We start from the raw sequence: 16,711 nt of genomic DNA on the forward strand, positions 1-16,711 counted from the left end.
TGGACCATGCTCGCATAAGAGAAAGAATTTATCAGGCTGGGCACGGTGGCTCACGCCTATAATCCAGCACTTTGGGAGGCCGAGGCCGGTGGATCACGAGGACAAGAGATCAAGACCATCCTGGTCAACATGGTGAAACCCCGTCTCTACTAAAAATGCAAAAATTAGCTGGGCATGGTGGCGTGCACCTGTAGTCCCAGCTACTCAGGAGGCTGAGGCAGGAGAATTGCCTGAACCCAGGAGGCAGAGGTTGCGATGAGCCAAGATCGCGCCATTGCACTCCAGCCTGGGTAATAAGAGTGAAACTCCGTCTCAAAAAAAAAAAAAAAAAGTTGAAAAAATGATATTTGATTGAATTCTTATGAACTGCTAGTTACATATGATTGGCAAATTTAAAGAATCAATCTAACACATCTAACATTACAACTTAGTTAAATTGACTGGGTGCAGTGGCTCACGCCTGTAATCCTGGCACCTAGGCAGGTGGATTGCCTCAGCTCAGGAGTTTGAGAACAGCCTGGGCAATATGGTGAAACCTCATCTCTACTAAAAATACAAAAAATTATCCAGGTGTGGTGGCTTGTGCCTGTAATCTGTAATCCCAGCTACTCAGGAGGCGGAGACACAAGAATCGCTTGAACCCAGGAGGCAGACACTACAGTGAGCTGAGATCATGCCACTACACGCCAACCTGAGCAATAGAGCAAGACTGTCTCAAAAAAAAAGGCTGGGTGTGGTGGCTCACGCTTGTAGTCCCAGCACTTAGGGAGGCCAAGGCGGGTGGATCACAAAGTCAGGAGTTTGAGACCAGCCTGGCCAATATGGTAAAACCCTGTCTCTAAAAAACGAAATTTAAAAAATAAGATAAAAATGATAGTAAAACCTTGCTAACTCAAAAACTTACTTTGGAAACTTATAGAGAGCACAGGGGTTAAAAGCATGGGTTTGAAATTAGATCAGTGCTTAGAATTTTTTTTTTTTTTTTTTTTTGAGACGGAGTTTCGCTCTTGTTACCCAGGCTGGAGTGCAATGGCGCGATCTCGGCTCACCGCAACCTCCGCCTCCTGGGTTCAGGCAATTTTCCTGCCTCAGCCTCCTGAGTACCTGAAATTACAGGCACGTGCCACCATGCCCAGCTAATTTTTTGTATTTTTAGTAGAGACGGGGTTTCACCATGTTGACCAAGATGGTCTCGATCTCTTGACCTCGTGATCTACCTGCCTCAGCCTCCCAAAGTGCTGGGATTACAGGCGTGAGCCACTGCGCCTGGCGGATTTTTTTTTAGACTTTCAACATGAGGGCTTGGATTTGGGTTCTACTACTTGTCAGTTGTTTTTCTAATTTCAAAGCCCATGCTTGAGCACATTGCTAAACCTAAGATCCTTTACCTGTAAAAAAGGAACAATCACACCTACATTTTAGGATTTCTGGGAGAATTAAATATAAATAATGACAGGCTTAGCACACTTCTTGGCACAAAGAATGTGCCAATATGTTGTAGCTATTATTAGTACAGAACAGGATCATTTTTCTTGGCATCAATTTCTACAGAATAATCCTATTAATGTTGGAAATGTAGGTGATTAAGTTGAATCCACACTGACACTCTGACTTAACCTGGAATTACATCTTTGAATAATCTTTGGGATCAGTTGGCTTATTTAACACTTGTCTCTAAGGTATAGAAAAATGCTGGTTATATGAGCTTTCTAAATTTAGGATTCCAAACCAATAAAAACTTACCAGTTATCCAAAAGAGACTGTGATAAGGTTTTCTATCACTCAGAATCTTTGACCAGTTACTTTTTTGTTTTTGTTTTTGAGATGGTGTTTCACTCTGTTGCCCAGGCTGGAGTACACTGATGCAATCTCGGCTCACTGCAACCTCCACCTCCTGGGTTCGAGCAATTCTCCTGCCTCAACCTCCCGAGTAGCTGGGATTACAGGCACCCCCCTACCACGCCCAGCTAATTTTTCATATTTTTAGTAGAGATGGGGTTTCACCATGTTGGCCAGACTGGTCTCAAACTCCTGACCTCAGGTGATCCACCCACCTCGGCCTCCCAAGTGTTAGGATTACAGGCATGAGCCACTGCTCCTGGCTGACCAGTTACTTTTGCTTGCACCAAGTTGATCATTCTCACCCCTAGACGAAAAACAGTATCAAAGCACTTTTGGTTGCAAATGATAGAAATTCAATTAATATTAGCTTAAGCAAAAAGGAATGCATTGACCTCTATGTTGCCAGAGGTCTGCTTCCTTCTGTTTGCTGACATCAGTGTGCAGATAGCTTCTTCCTGCACAGACTGTTGTTAGGACCATGAACAGCTTCAGGCTCATGCGTTCCTTCAGCTTGAAGGCTCAAGGAGAAAAAGCTTCTTTCTTTCTTAGTAGCTACAAATCTTAGATTTTTTTTTTTTTTTTTTTTTTTTTTTTTTGAGACGGAGTTTTGCTCTTGTTACCCAGGCTGGAGTGCAATGGCCTGATCTCGGCTCACCGCAACCTCCGCCTCCTGGGTTCAGGCAATTCTCCTGCCTCAGCCTCCCGAGTAGCTGGGACTACAGGCGCGTGCCACCGTGCCCAGCTAATCTTTTGTATTTTTAGTAGAGACGGGGTTTCACCATGTTGACCAGGATGGTATCGATCTCTTGACCTCGTGATCCACCCGCCTCGGCCTCCCAAAGTGCTGGGATTACTGGCGTGAGCCACCGCGCCCGGCCAGATAATTTTTTTTTAATGAAACGTCTCGGCCGGGTGCGGTGGCTCACGCCTGTAATCCCAACACTTTGGGAGGCCGAGGCGGGTGGATCACGAGGTCAAGAGATCGAGACCATCCTGGTCAACATGGTGAAACCCCATCTCTATGAAAAATACAAAATATTAGCTGGGCACGGTGGCGCGTGCCTGCAGTCCCAGCTACTCGGGAGGCTGAGGCAGGAGAATTGCCTGAACCCAGGAGGCGGAGGTTGCGGTAAGCTGAGATCTCGCCATTGCACTCCAGCCTGGGTAACAAGAGCTAAACTCTGTCTCAAAAAAAAAAGTCTCACATATTTATTACTGAACCCAGCCACCAACCAACATGTTCATAACAGATCCAGAGAGGAAACTGTTCAAAATTCTCCAGATAGCAGTGACGTTTTCAGCTTGATTTGGTAACATGATTGTAACCTTCAGACAGCGTAAATATGTGCGCAATTTCGTGTAATTTCTTATAGACCCAGCTTGGTTCTTCTCCAATGTCTCCTTTTGGAGTTGTAACTGATTTTGTTACCAGTTTTCATCCTAATCCACTGGAGAATGGGACGATTTTGCTTTTGTTTCTTGGCCAGGAATTGCTTAATCCTGAAAGTCTTGTGAGAAGACACGGTGAGAAATGGAGTCAAGCACACACCACGATGGCAGAGAAAGGAAGAGAGGGTAGAGAAATAAATTTTAAAGAAGATTCTTAGTTTAGAGTAGGTGGGGCACTGTGGTCATCTCGCTAGGACCACATGGCCAGGGGAGGGGCGATTCCCCAAGAGGAAATCAAGACCTGATTCCTGACAAAAAGCAAGGTAGGTGGATTTCATCCCTGTGAGGCTGGTGGAGCAGGGCAGCTAAGAGGGTGGCCCTGAGGTTGCTGGGGGCTCGAGGGTGGGATGGCCAAGAGGCAGGGCTCAGTTAGTAAAGTTTAGTTTCAGAGATTTATTTGCACTATCCCTAATGTTTCCTTGGAGTAATAATTGAATTAACCACTTTTCTGTTTTCTTCTGTCCTCCATTTGTTTTGGGGGAGGTTTCGGAGAGATGTGCCTGTGCCTGCAATTAGTGTCCTCTCTTCTCTAGCTGTTTTTAACTCTGAGCAGTCCCTTTTGTATAGGGAATCATGTTAACTTTTATGTGCACCCAGACTGATGTAGCTTTTGAAAGATATATAGGAAGCACTACTGAAAGAACTTTTTTTTGAGGGGGCACGAAATGGATAAATTTGGATATCATAAAGGCTGTATAATTGCTTTCATGTGTTCTAGAGCTTTTCCTATTTCTCTAATGGGGAAGATTGTCAAATAATGAGAATTATAAGCATAAGCGTGCATGGCCAGCAGTGAAACAGGGAAAGCAAAGGGAGCATGTATTCCACTTCCTGACTATGAGATCTGTAGAGTACATATTTACCCAGGAGTACCTTTCTCTTTCACTTTTATATCTCACTCTTTACTATTAAAAAAATGTTATTCCAGTTAGAATGAATGAATTATATCTAGTATCTAATAACACAACACAGTAACTAAAGTCAATAATAATTTCATTGTACATTTTTTTAAAAAGTATAATTGAATTGTTTGTAACACAAAGAATAAATGCTTGAGGTGATGCATACCACATTTCCCCTCATGTGATAATTACACACTGCACCCCTGTATCAAAATATCTCATGTACTCCATAAATATATACATCTAGTGTATACCCACAAAAAATAAAAATTAAAAAGAAATTTTTTAAGAGGAATGGTAGAGTGAGAAGGTAAAACAAAGATGCTCACAGCAGATAGTTTGGGTTGGATTCCCCAAAAACGAAGACTTCAGCATGGCCATCTTGACATCTGTTAAAATATGCATTTATTTCATGAAACCATACGCAATGTTTCAAAGTGGCATTGAGGCCGGCCATTCTTGACTCAAGGGTATTCTCTATGCTAAGCTCCACATATGGTAAACATCTGCCAAAAAAAAAAAAAGTTATCCTCATATATTCTGCATCCTAAGCAGTAGTGTGTGCATAATTACATGAAAAAAGGAAAAATTATGTTTCCGTATTGAAAAAGCAAATCAGGCCGGGAGCGGTGGCTCACGCCTATAATCCCAGCACTTTGGGAGGCCGAGGCAGGTGGGTCACAAGGTCAAGAGATCGAGACCATCCTGGTCAACATGGTGAAACCCCGTCTCTACTAAAAATACAAAAAATTAGCTGGGCATGGGGGCGTGTGCCTGTAATCCCAGCTACTCAGGAGGCTGAGGCAGGAGAATTGCCTGAACCCAGGAGGCGGAGGTTGCGGTGAGCCGAGATGGCGCCATTGCACTCCAGCCTGGGTAACAAGAGCGAAACTCCGTCTCAAAAAAAAAAAAAAAGAAAGAAAGAAAGAAAAAGCAAATCAGACCACTAATAAATAATAATCATATACAATTACATGAAAAAGTAACAAAGAAAAAATATTTCTTCATATTAAAAAAGCAAATCAGGCAATTAATAAATAGTAGTCTAAAAGTTCTTCATAAAATTTTGCCAATTGGCTCAGTGTGGTGGCTCACACCTGTAATCCCAGCACTTTGGGAGGCAGCAGTGGATAGATCACTTGAGGTCAGGAGTTCAAGACCAGCCTGTTCAATATGGTGAAACCCTTCTCTACTGAAACTACCAAAACCAGCTGCGTGTGGTGGCAGGTGCCTGTAATCCCAGCTACTTGGGAGGGTGAGGCAGGAGAATCACTTGAACCCAGGAGTTTGCAGAGGTTGTAGTGAGCTGAGATCAAACCACTGCATGCACTCCAGCCCGGGCAACAGAGCAATACTCTGTCTCAAATGAATAAATACATAAAAATAAAAATTTGCCAACTTCAAAATAAAAACAAAAGAGTTAACATTCTAGAAATAATTTCTACAATACTAAGGAAAAGAAAATAAAAAGAAGACATTGGCATTGTTTGCATTTGCAAATCACTATTGTTGGCTGAGTCCATTTTTCAAAGTGAAACTGCATCATGCTTGCAAGAAAAAATAAGTTATTTTAAATATTTTTAAATTACAAAAAGGGGGCCGGGTGCAGTGGCTCACACATGTAATCCCAGCACTTTGGGAGGCCCAGGCGGGTGGATCACCTGATGTTTGGAGTTGAAGACCAGCCTGACCAATATGGTGAAACCCTGTCTCAAAAATAAATAAATAAATAAATAAATAAAATTACAAAAAGGAAAAATCCTGTGTTTTTTGTTTAATCCCAATGCTGAAAATGACTTTTTTATTTTATTTATTTATTTATTTATTTTTTGAGATGGAGTTTTGCTGTTGTTACCCAGGCTGGAGTGCAATGGCGCGATCTCGGCTCACCGCAACCACCGCCTGCTGGGTTCAGGGAATTCTCCTGCCTCAGTCTCCTGAGTAGCTGGGATTACAGGCACGCGCCACCATGCCCAGCTAATTTTTTTGTGTTTTTAGTAGAGACGGGGTTTCACCATATTGACCAGGATGGTCTCCAACTCTTGACCTTGTGATCCACCCTCCTCGGCCTCCCAAAGTGCTGGGATTACAGGCTTGAGCCATCGCGCCCGGCGAAAATGACTTTTTTAACTCTTGATTTTATTCTTCAGCATTTTGGCATATGAGTGAGTAGAATACTGATGCCTCTCAAACTAGAAGGTTCTTACTGAGACTTCACTGGACTCCATAAACATGATCTCATCTTTCAGCTTGATTATATTCCAGATCTAGGAGTGAGGGTGAGTATATGATCAGGGAGCAAAAAAATGAAATATTTACATAAGCCCCATAATACAACTTTTTTTTTTTGAGATGGAGTTTCGCTCTTGTTGCCCAGGCTAGAGTGCAATGGCATGATCTTGGCTCACTGGAATCTCCACCTCCTGAGTTGAAGTGATTCTCCTGCTTCAGCCTGCTGGGTAGCTGGGATTACAGGCATGCACCATCACCACGCCTGGCTAATTTAGTATTTTTGGTGGAGACAGAGTTTCTCTATGTTGGTCAGGCTGGTCTCAAACCTCCGACCTCAGGTGATCAGCCCACCTCGGCCTCCCAAAGTGCTGGGATTACAGGTGTGAGCCACAGCGCCCAGCCTGATACAACTTTTTAAAACCTCAAAAAAAATCCGTAATGAAAAAGAGATGTATACATATGTATACGTGTGTGTGTGTGTGTGTGTGCGTGCGCGCGCATATATGTGTATTCCCTGTGGGATTACAGAGTCCAAATAGGGCAAAATCATAGAATATGGTGAAGAAGTGAGAAAAAAGTAGTCACCCTTTAGAATGAAAACACTAAAAACAATGAGATGAGCCATATGAAGATATCTTCCCAAGAGTCATCACACACAAAATTTGAAACCTTATGCTAATAACACTAGGATGTCTTCCTAAATCACCAAGATATTGCATAAAAATCTCATCTAGCTGTAATCCTAGCACTTTGGGAGGCCAGGGTGGGTGGATCACTTGAGGTCAGGAGTTCAAGACCAGCCTGGCCAACATGGTGAAACCCTATTTTTGTAAAATAAAATAATAAATTTAAAAAAAAAAAGAAAAAAAATCTCATCTTGAAGGCATCACATTCAAATGTTAACTAATTAATTAATATATAATAAACTGGCTGGGCGTTATGGCTCATGCCTGTAATCCTAGTACCTTGGGAAACTGAGGTAGGTGGATTACTTGAGGCCAGAAATTCAAGACCAGGCTGGGCAACATGACAAAATCCCATCTCTACTAAAAACACAAAAATTAGTTGGACATGCTGGTGCACACCTGTAATCCCAGCTACTTGGAAAGCTGAGGCACAAGAAGAGCTTGAACATTGAAGACAGAGGTTGCAGTGAACCAAGATGCATTCTAGTCTGGGCAACCGAGTGAGAGTCTGTCTCAAAAAAAAAAAAAAGAGGCCAGGCATAGTGGGTCATGTCTGTAATACCAGCACTTTGGGATGTCAAGGTGGACGGATCACGAGGCCAGGAGTTCGAGACCAGCCTGACCAACATGGTGAAACCACGTCTCTACGAAAAATACAAAAATTAGCCAGGCATGGTGGTTAATATATATGTGTGTGTGTGTGTGTACACATATAAAATTAATTGGCCCTGGAAATGTTACATTGCAATGATAGAAGATTTTGCAACTAGTGGGTTGAACTTTTTTTTTTTTTTTTAGTTTTCAATCAAGTTTTTAATGAAAGGATCGTAAAATAACAGTTTCTCATCACTGTACATTAAGACTGCACACTTCTGAATGGAGAGATCAGTCATTGGTGAATTGCTTTTCTATGACACTGGGCAGCTGCATAGCTGCAGTGCTGACCTGAATTTATACAAACTCTCAAGGGATGTGAACTGAATGTGACGAGTGACAGTGGCGGTGGCCAGTACAGGAGTGCAATCCTGGTGTCCCTCCCCCTTTCTGGGAAATCTTTTTTTTTTGAACAGAGTCTCTCTCTGTCACCCAGGCTGGAAGGCAGTGGTGCGATCTTGGCTCACTGCAACCTCCACCTCCTTGGTTCAAGTGATTCTCCTGTCTCAGCCTGTGGAGTAGCTGGGACTACAGGTGTGTGCTACCACGCCCAGACAACTTTTTGTATTTTTAGTAGAGACGGGGTTTCACCATGTTAGCCAAGATGGTCTCCATCTCCTCACCTCATGATCTGCCTGACTCGTGATCCACGTGGCCTCCCAAAGTGCTGGGATTACAGGCATGAGCCACCTCGCCATCCAGGTTGAACATCTTATGGTGTACTTCCAGAGTTCTTTTGAAGGAGAATGGACTTTTTGGGACGTACTGTAAGTGGTAATTAAGTAGAATCAAGTTATGAGAATCAGTTTTTTTCCTCTAATATTCTCAAAATATTTACTAAGTTCTGGCATGAGAATTTCAGTATCTTACCCATACCATTCCAATTTAACTAAATAGAGTATAAGTGTTGCATCTCATTTATAGGGTGTCTTTTATGGATTGATATCTCCACAACCAAGGTGAAAGTCAGGCTGGGCAATTTATTCAGTCAACATAATTAAGATATTTATTATTTATGTAATTTTGAGACAGGGTCTCACTCTGTCACCCAGACTAGAGTGCGGTGGCGCAATCATGGATCACTGCAGCCTCAACCTCCCTGGCTCAAGCGCTCCTCCCACTTCAGCCTTCTGAGTAGCTGGGACTACAGGTGTGTGCCACCATGCCTGGCTAATTTTTATTTTTATTTTTTTGTAGAAATGGGGTCTCCCTATACTGCCTAGGCTGTTCTTGAACTCCTAGCTTTGAGCAATCCTCTTGCCTTGGCCTCCCACTGTTCTGGGATTACAGGAGTAAACCACCATGCCTAGCCTTTTTTTTTTTTTTTTCAAGATATGGGGTCTTGGCCAACACAGTGGCTTATGCCTATAATCCCAGCTACTCAGGAGGGTGAGGAAGAGAATTGCTTGAATCCAGGAGGCAAGGTTGCAGTGAGCCGAGATCACTCCAGCCTGGGTGACAAAGTGAGATTCATCTCCAAAGAAAAGAAATGGGGTCTTGCTATGTTGCCCAGGCTGGAGTACAGTGGCTATTCACAGGTGTGATCATAGGGCACTGTGGCCTTGAATTCCTGACTTCAAGTGATCCTCACCACCTCAGTCTCCTGAGTAGTTGGAACTACAGCTACTCAAGACGCTGAGGCGGAAGGATCACTTCGGCACAGGAGGCAGAAGCTGCAGTGAGCCATGATCATGCCACTTATCTCAAAACAAAACAAAATAATCTCAGCCTCAGGGAGCTTCTATTCTGGAAGATGGAAGTAAAATGCTTGAGTAACATTTAACTACATCTTTTCTTATTTGAAAAGTAGATCACATGCCATTAAAACATTAAAATAATCTCTAGATTGTCATCACAGATTGAATTCAAGAACACCTAGAAGGAAATATTATACCTTATGCATTATTTTTCTGGACTTAAGAGAGTATGAAATCTCTTTAGCCAGGTGCCTATAATCCCAGATACTTGGGAAACTGAGGCATGAACCCAGGAGGTAGAAGTTGCATTGAGCCGAGATCACACCATTGCACTTCAGCCTGGATGACAGAGTGAGACTCCATCTTAAAAAAAGAAGAAGAAAGAAGAAGAAGAGGAAGAAGAAGAAGGAGAAGGAGAAGAAGAGAAGAAGAAGAAGAAAGGCCTCACACCTGTAATTCTAGCACTTTGGGAGGCCCAGGTGGGTGGATCACCTGAGGTCAGGTGTTTGAGACCAGCCTGACCAATATGGTGAAACCCTGTCTTTACTAATAATACAAAAATGAACTGGGTGTGGTGCACCTGTAGTCCCATCTACTGGGGAGACTGAGACAGAAGAATCACTTGAACCCGGGAGGTGGAGGTTGCAGTGAGCCAAGATTCTGCCACTGTACTCCACCCTGGGTTACAGAGCAAGACTCGTCTCAAAAAACAAAAGAAAGGGGGTGTGAAATCTCATTTAATGTTTATCTCTTTATCATACAAATTATTACTTTATGGTTAAATTTGTATGCATTTTCTTAGAAAATTGTGCTTTTCTTTGTATTTATGCTTTTCTCTCTCTTTCCAGAACACAATTCTTTCCAGAAAGAATGTGTCTGGAAAGAAATGTGTTCACAGTGGAATGTCTCTGATATTTACCTTAAAATCAATGTCGATATCAATCTCTCACAGGGTCTCAAGACTTCCTTTCTGTCCCAATGAAGAATCCTCTGATTTAATGCCTAGTGTGTTCATTAATCATCATTGCACTGTATTTTTTAAAAATCCCAATGTATTTTGCTGGGTAAAAACTGCTGACTCCTTGTTTACTTAAAATATGATAGAATCAAGCATGAATAAATCACAAAACATAAATTTGGGTGATCAAAATACCAAAGATTAAAAACATACTCTGTCTACATTAATAAAAACTTTCAAAGGGATTGCAACCAATTCTATCAAAGCTTCAGAAGTTCCTGCTTTGGCCGTTAAAAGAGAGGACCATGAAACATCTTGTGAATTTTTTTCTTTGTGGATAATTAAACACAAGCCATGAGAAAGCAAATGTGCAGATGTACACCATATTTTCCTCACTCTGAAGACTAGAGCCATGTTTTGGAGACTTAATATTTGAAAGGAACATTTGAACTACATGTGAGGCATGTTACTTTTTCCTAAATTAATGTTTTTTGTCATTTTTTTTTTTTTTTTAGACAGAGTTTCACTCTTGTCACCCAGGCTGGAGTGCAATGGCTTGATCTCAGCTCACCACAAGCTCTGCCTCCCAGGTTCAAGCGATTCTCCTGCCTCAGCCTCCAGAGTAGCTGGGATTACAGGCATGCACCACCACACCAGGCTAATTTTGTATTTTTAATAGAGATGGGGTTTCTCCATGTTGGTCAGGCTGGTTTCAAACTCCCAACCTCAGGTGATCCGCCCACCTCAGCCTCCCAAAATGCTGGGATTACAGGCATAAACCACCATGTCCAGCCATTTTTTGGTAATTTTAACAAGTGTAGTCCTGGTGTCTTCCTTTCTATTTAAACTGATTGAGAATCCTCTGATTTAATACTTAGTTATCCTTTTGTTTTTTCTTTCAGGGAGGCCAAACACATCTTCAAATAACCAGAGCATGTTGTAAAAGTGTGTACATGGCGGTGAGGGAGTGGCTGTCTATGTCAGAGTGGACATGATCCCTTATTGAGTTTTCCCTTCATTCACAAGAGAATTCCTTCCTGCTGGTTGCTATCACAAAAGAGACATCCATTCCAGACTGAGCCAGGGTTTGTGATGCTGGAAAGACTGAAATGAATGTCAGTGCAGCTGGATCTCATAGAGCCAAGTACCCATGGGCATTGGGATGGGTGGGGGAGGAGAGAGATGAAGCTGGAAACAGGGCAATAGTTAGATCAAACAAAGCTTTATAGTTTTTTTGGCCAAGGAGCACTGAAGAATGGGAAGCATATTCGAATTTTGAAAACGCTCCCTCTCCCGCAGAGATAGCAGGAAGGTTGGGAGTAGGTGGAGGATTGCAGGGGAGCTGGCCATATGTTGGGGCTGCTGTAGTAGCTGCAGAGGGTCACAATAGGCTGATGATATTAGCCATGGAGACAAGAGGAGGTAACACGGACAGGCCAGTAAAAGCAATTGTCGCATTGGAGAATGCAGAAACTACAGAACAGCTCTTAACAAAATGCTGTGACGTCCATGCAGTAGATTTCCTCTCACAATATTGTAGAGATATCCACTGTGTGTTAGGGTGTTTCTTTCACATTTCTTTCTTTCTTTCTTTCTTTTTTTTTCGAGATGGAGTTTTGCTCTTGTTACCCAGGCTGGAGTGCAATGGCACGATCGCGGCTCACTGCAACCTCTGCCTCCTGGGTTCAAGCAATTCTCCTGCCTCAGCCTCCCAAGTAGCTGGGACTACAGGTGCGTGCCACCATGCCCAGCTAATTTTTGTATTTTTAGTAGAGACGGGGTTTCACCATGTTGACCAGGACGTCACATTTCTTCTCATTCTGTGTGTCAGCTCAGATTCCATCTACGGGGAAAAAGTTTGATAAATGAGTTTTCAGGTTGGACGAGGTGGCTCACACCTATAATCCCAGCACTTTAGGAGGCCAAGTTGGTGGATCACTTGAGGCCAGGAGTTTGAGACCAGCCTAGGCAACATGGTGAAACCCCATCTCTACTAAAAATACAAAAATTTGCTAGGTGTGGTGGTACATGCCTGTACTCCCAGCTACTAAGGAGGCTGAGGCATGAGAATCACTTGAACCCAGGAGGCAGAGGTTGTAGATTGTGCCACTGCACTCCAGCCTGGGTGACAGAGCCAGACCTTGTCTCAAAAAAAGTGAGTTTTCAGGCAATGGCATAGTAGTGACGAATCTTTCTCGAGGCTGCCATTTCCCTCCCATGCAAAGCTGTAAAGCAGAGATGGTCAGGTTTTAAGGATTCCTAAGCTTCCATTTTCTCACACTCATTGCATCGTAACCTGCTCTAAGGAAAGTATCTGATAAACAAATTCTCGCAAGCATATAAAGAAAAAAAGTGTGAATGACTTCTCCAGAGTATTTATGTTTTAATAGCCAAAAGAATCAATCTCTAATTATGGAAGGCCAGGCATCAGTCAACAAATGGTAAAAAGTATTTGGGGTCAGGCATGGTGGCTCACACCTATAATGCCAGCATTTTGGGAGGTTGAGGCAGGAGGATCGTCTGAGCTCAGGAGTTCAAGACCAGCCAGGGCAATGTAGCAAGATCCTGGCCTCTCAAAAAAATTGTTTTAATTACCTGCAGACAATGGTTCACACTGTAATTTCAGCACTTTGAGAGGCTGAGGCAAGAGGTTTGCTTGAGCCCAGGTGTTTGAGACCAACCTGGGCTAGATGGACCCCATTTCTAAAAAAAAAAAAAAAAAAAAAAAATTTAATTGGCCAGTAAGGCCAGGTACAGTGGCTCATGCCTCTAATCCCAGCACTTCGGGAGGTCAAGGCGGGTGGATCACGAGGTCAGGAGTTCAAGACCAGATCACAAGGTCAGGAGTTCAAGACCAGCCTGGCCAAGATGGTGAAACCCTGTCTCTGCTAAAAATACAAAAAATTAGCCGGGCATGGTAGTAGGTGTCTGTAATCCCAGCTACTTGGGAAACTGAGGCAGAGAATTGCTTGAACCTGGGAGGCAAAGGTTGCAGTGAATCAAGATTGTGCCACTGTACTCCAGCCTGGTCAACAGAGCAAGACTCCATCTCAAAAAAATAAAATAAAAATTAGTTGGTGTGGTGACACATGCCTGTAGTCCCAGCTAGGAAGCCAGGAGTTCCAGGCAGCAGTGAGCTATGATCTCACTACTGCACTTCAGCCTGGGTGACAAAGCAAGACCTTGTCTCTAAAAAAAAAAGAAATTAATTAAAATTTAAAAAGAATGTGATCTGTATGCTTGACAGTTCCCAGTTTACATCTTCCAGGCCTGATCCTCCTCTGAGTTCCAGACTACTCCATCCAGCTGTTGATCAGTCATCTCTGCCTGGGCATCTCACAAGCGTTTCAAATGTAATGTGTCCAAATCAGAACTCTCGTTTTGTTGTGTTTTAAGATGGAGTCTAGTTCTGTTGCCCAGGCTGGAGTGCAGTGGCACGATCTCAGCTCACTGCAATCTCTGCCTCCCAGGTTCAAGTGATTCTATTGCCACAGCCTCTTGAGTAGCTGGGACTACCGGTGCATGCCACCATGCCCAACTAATTTTTGTATTTTTAGTAGAGACAGGGTTTCACCATGTTGGCCAGACTGGTCTTGATTTCTTGACCCCATGATCCTCCCACGATGGCCTCCCAAAGTACCGGGGTTACAGGCGTGAACCACTGTGCCTGGCCCCAAATCAGAACTCTTAATTTCCCAACCCCCAGAAATCCAGACTTCTCTCAGTAAATGACAACACCAGACACTCAGAAACCTGGGGTGAGGCTAGGGGGCATCCTAGACTCCTCCCTCTCTGTATTAGTTTCCTGTGGCTGCTGTAAAATAACAACAGTGGATTTTCTCACAGTTCTGGAAAGCAGTAGTTTGAAAGCACAGTGTCAGCAGGGCTGCTCTCCCTGTGGGTGTCTCAGGGAGAAAACTTCCTTGCCTCTTGCAGCTTTCTGGTGGCTCTAGGTGTTCTTCGCGGCTGGTATCACTCAAATTTTCTTTTCTTCTTCTTTTTTTTTTTAACAGGTACCTGTTTATTAGGAAGAATATTATAAAGGATACAGATAAAGAGACACATAAGACATGTAGGGTGAGGCACAGGGGAAGAAGTGTGGAGCCACCATGCCCTCCTTGGGGGCCGCCTCCCAGGAGCCTCCACGTGTTCAGCTGTCTGGAAGTTCACTGAATCCAGTCCTCTTGGGTTTTTCTCGAAGTTTCATGACATCAGGATTTCTTCCCCCTGGGTATAAGGTGGGACCCTCTATGGCAAGGCCTTAAGACCCACAGTTGGAAAGTCAGGAGGACATTAGAGTGGAAGCGGGGCTGGAGAAGGTCAGATGCCTGCCCTGAGGCCTAACACAGCCAACATTCTAACAGCAGATTCTAACAGGGGCTATGGGAGTTATGAGCTAGGAGCCCTGGGTAAAAATCAGTGATACTCTCCACACACACACATACACACATTTTATATTATATATATGCACATTATATATATATTTTACACATACACACAGACACCCACACAGTCATGAATAATCCAGACCATCATATTATTTCATGAACCCAAAAGTATGTGAGGCAGATCTTAATTAATTAGGAAAGTTTAATTTTGCCAAGGTTAAGGACACAACTGTGACACAGCCTCAGGAGGTCCTGACATGTGCCCAAGGGGGTTGAATTAGAGCTTGCTTTTATATCTTTTTTTTTTTCAAGATTTTGTTTTATTTTATTATGGCTAGAAAGACAGTGTTATAGCCAAAATCGGCAATGACACTAAAATCCTCTGTGCTTTTCAATATGCAAATATATTTCTTCCAAGAGTTGCCCTGGTGTGATTTCAAGAGTTCATGTTAACTTCTTTTCTGGAAACTTCCTTTTCTTAGTTGTTGTATTCTTGAAGAGCCTGGGCCATGAAGAGCTTGCCTAAGTTTTGGGCAGTGAACTCCTTGATGTTCTGGCAGTAAGTGTTTATCTGGCCTGCAATGAGCAGTGAGTCCATCCTGGCAGGAGGCTGTGGTGGTTTGAAGAGTTTGGACAGGTTCTCCTCAGGGAGCGGGGGTTCTCCTCGGCTCTGGCGCTGCATATTCTCTTGCTGGCCATGCTGCTGATACTGATGTTTCTGCTGCTGCTGTTTACTAGTATTCCTCATGTATGTGTTGTATTTAACTATATCCTGGCTCATTTCGTCCACTCTGTCCATCAGCAACTGTAGATTCTTCCCCAAATGATTGCTGCTGGCAAGGCTGAGCAATTCATGTTTATCTGCTACAGCTGACTTCTTTTCAAGTTCCCACATTAAGACATTAATCAGATGTGAATTTTTAATTACAATCGGCACTTCTTCAAACATGTACTCAAAGGTGATATTTGCTTTTTTCAATGCTTCAGGGGAAAAATCCTTCTCTTTACAAACTTCCATCAGTTTAGGAGTCAGTCTGTATGCCTTTAGTGAGAGAGACCCTTGGGCAGTTTTTATGGGATCATAAATGAGAACGACAGATTCTTCAATGGCATGCTGGTAACTGAACTGAGAGTCCAGGAGCGCTCGGGTGACAAATGAGCCATAGTATGTGGACTGGTACCGGCCCACATGAAGATGATCAATGTTTACATGGCGAAGGCTCCGCATCATTTCCATCTGATATTGGACTTCATCAAAGTCAGCATCATCCTCTGTGTGCTGAGGGAAGGGAAAGCAGTTGGTAATTTCAAGCCGATCTTCTACAACCAGGCCCAAAAGCACTCCTTGAACAACTTCAGTTCCTTGTCCTTCTTCTTGATAATGTTTGATTATCTTTAATACCACAAGGCCATCTATCTGCACTTGCTTCACGGCTGAATCTCCAGAGCCGCCTTTGCCTTTGCCTTTCCCTGCTGCGCCGGCGGTGGAACTGGAAGAGGTGGCAGAAGAGCCGGTACCTTCCTTGCGGGACACCATCTTTCTCGCTTTTATATCTTTTAGGGAGACATAAGACATAAGTCAATACACGTAAGATCTGTGTTGGATCAGTCTGGAACGTTGGGATAAGTCAAAGCAGAGTGGTTACGAGCAGATTTAAAATTTTTCTAACTGAAAATTGGTATAAATAGTTACTATCAATAGAAACAAATATCTGGGTTACAGTAAGGGGCTGCAGAGAGCAAGGTTTTATCATGCAGATGAAGCCTCTAGGTAGCCAGCTTCAGAGAAAATAGATTGCAAATGCTTCTTATCAGACTTAAGGTCTGTGTTGATTGTTAACGCTGGTTGGCATTTTCCAAATTCCAAAAGGGAGGAGGGTACAGTGAAGCATGTCAGGCCTCA

General features: G+C 43.2%; 1 protein-coding gene and 1 pseudogene across 2 annotated transcripts; both read right to left on the reverse strand.

Annotated features, from left to right (window-relative positions):
• Positions 1–3,205: 3,205 nt before the first annotated feature.
• Positions 3,206–8,393, reverse strand: LOC118143142 (large ribosomal subunit protein eL39-like). Its single transcript, XM_078333124.1, has 2 exons — positions 8,389–8,393; positions 3,206–3,444 (listed from the first exon to the last, which is right to left on the reverse strand). The coding sequence occupies exons 1-2, from the start codon at positions 8,391–8,393 to the stop codon at positions 3,210–3,212; spliced, it is 240 nt and encodes a 79-aa protein (XP_078189250.1). The 3' UTR covers positions 3,206–3,209.
• Positions 8,394–15,105: 6,712 nt separating this feature from the next.
• On the reverse strand, positions 15,106–16,351 carry LOC100403443 (eukaryotic translation initiation factor 3 subunit H pseudogene; annotated as a pseudogene). The gene has a single exon (XR_013520565.1). The product of XR_013520565.1 is annotated as a eukaryotic translation initiation factor 3 subunit H pseudogene (transcript).
• Positions 16,352–16,711: the final 360 nt, after the last annotated feature.

This window comes from Callithrix jacchus, chromosome 7 (genome assembly GCF_049354715.1).
Source record: "Callithrix jacchus isolate 240 chromosome 7, calJac240_pri, whole genome shotgun sequence".
NCBI classification, from domain to species: domain Eukaryota; kingdom Metazoa; phylum Chordata; class Mammalia; order Primates; family Cebidae; genus Callithrix; species Callithrix jacchus.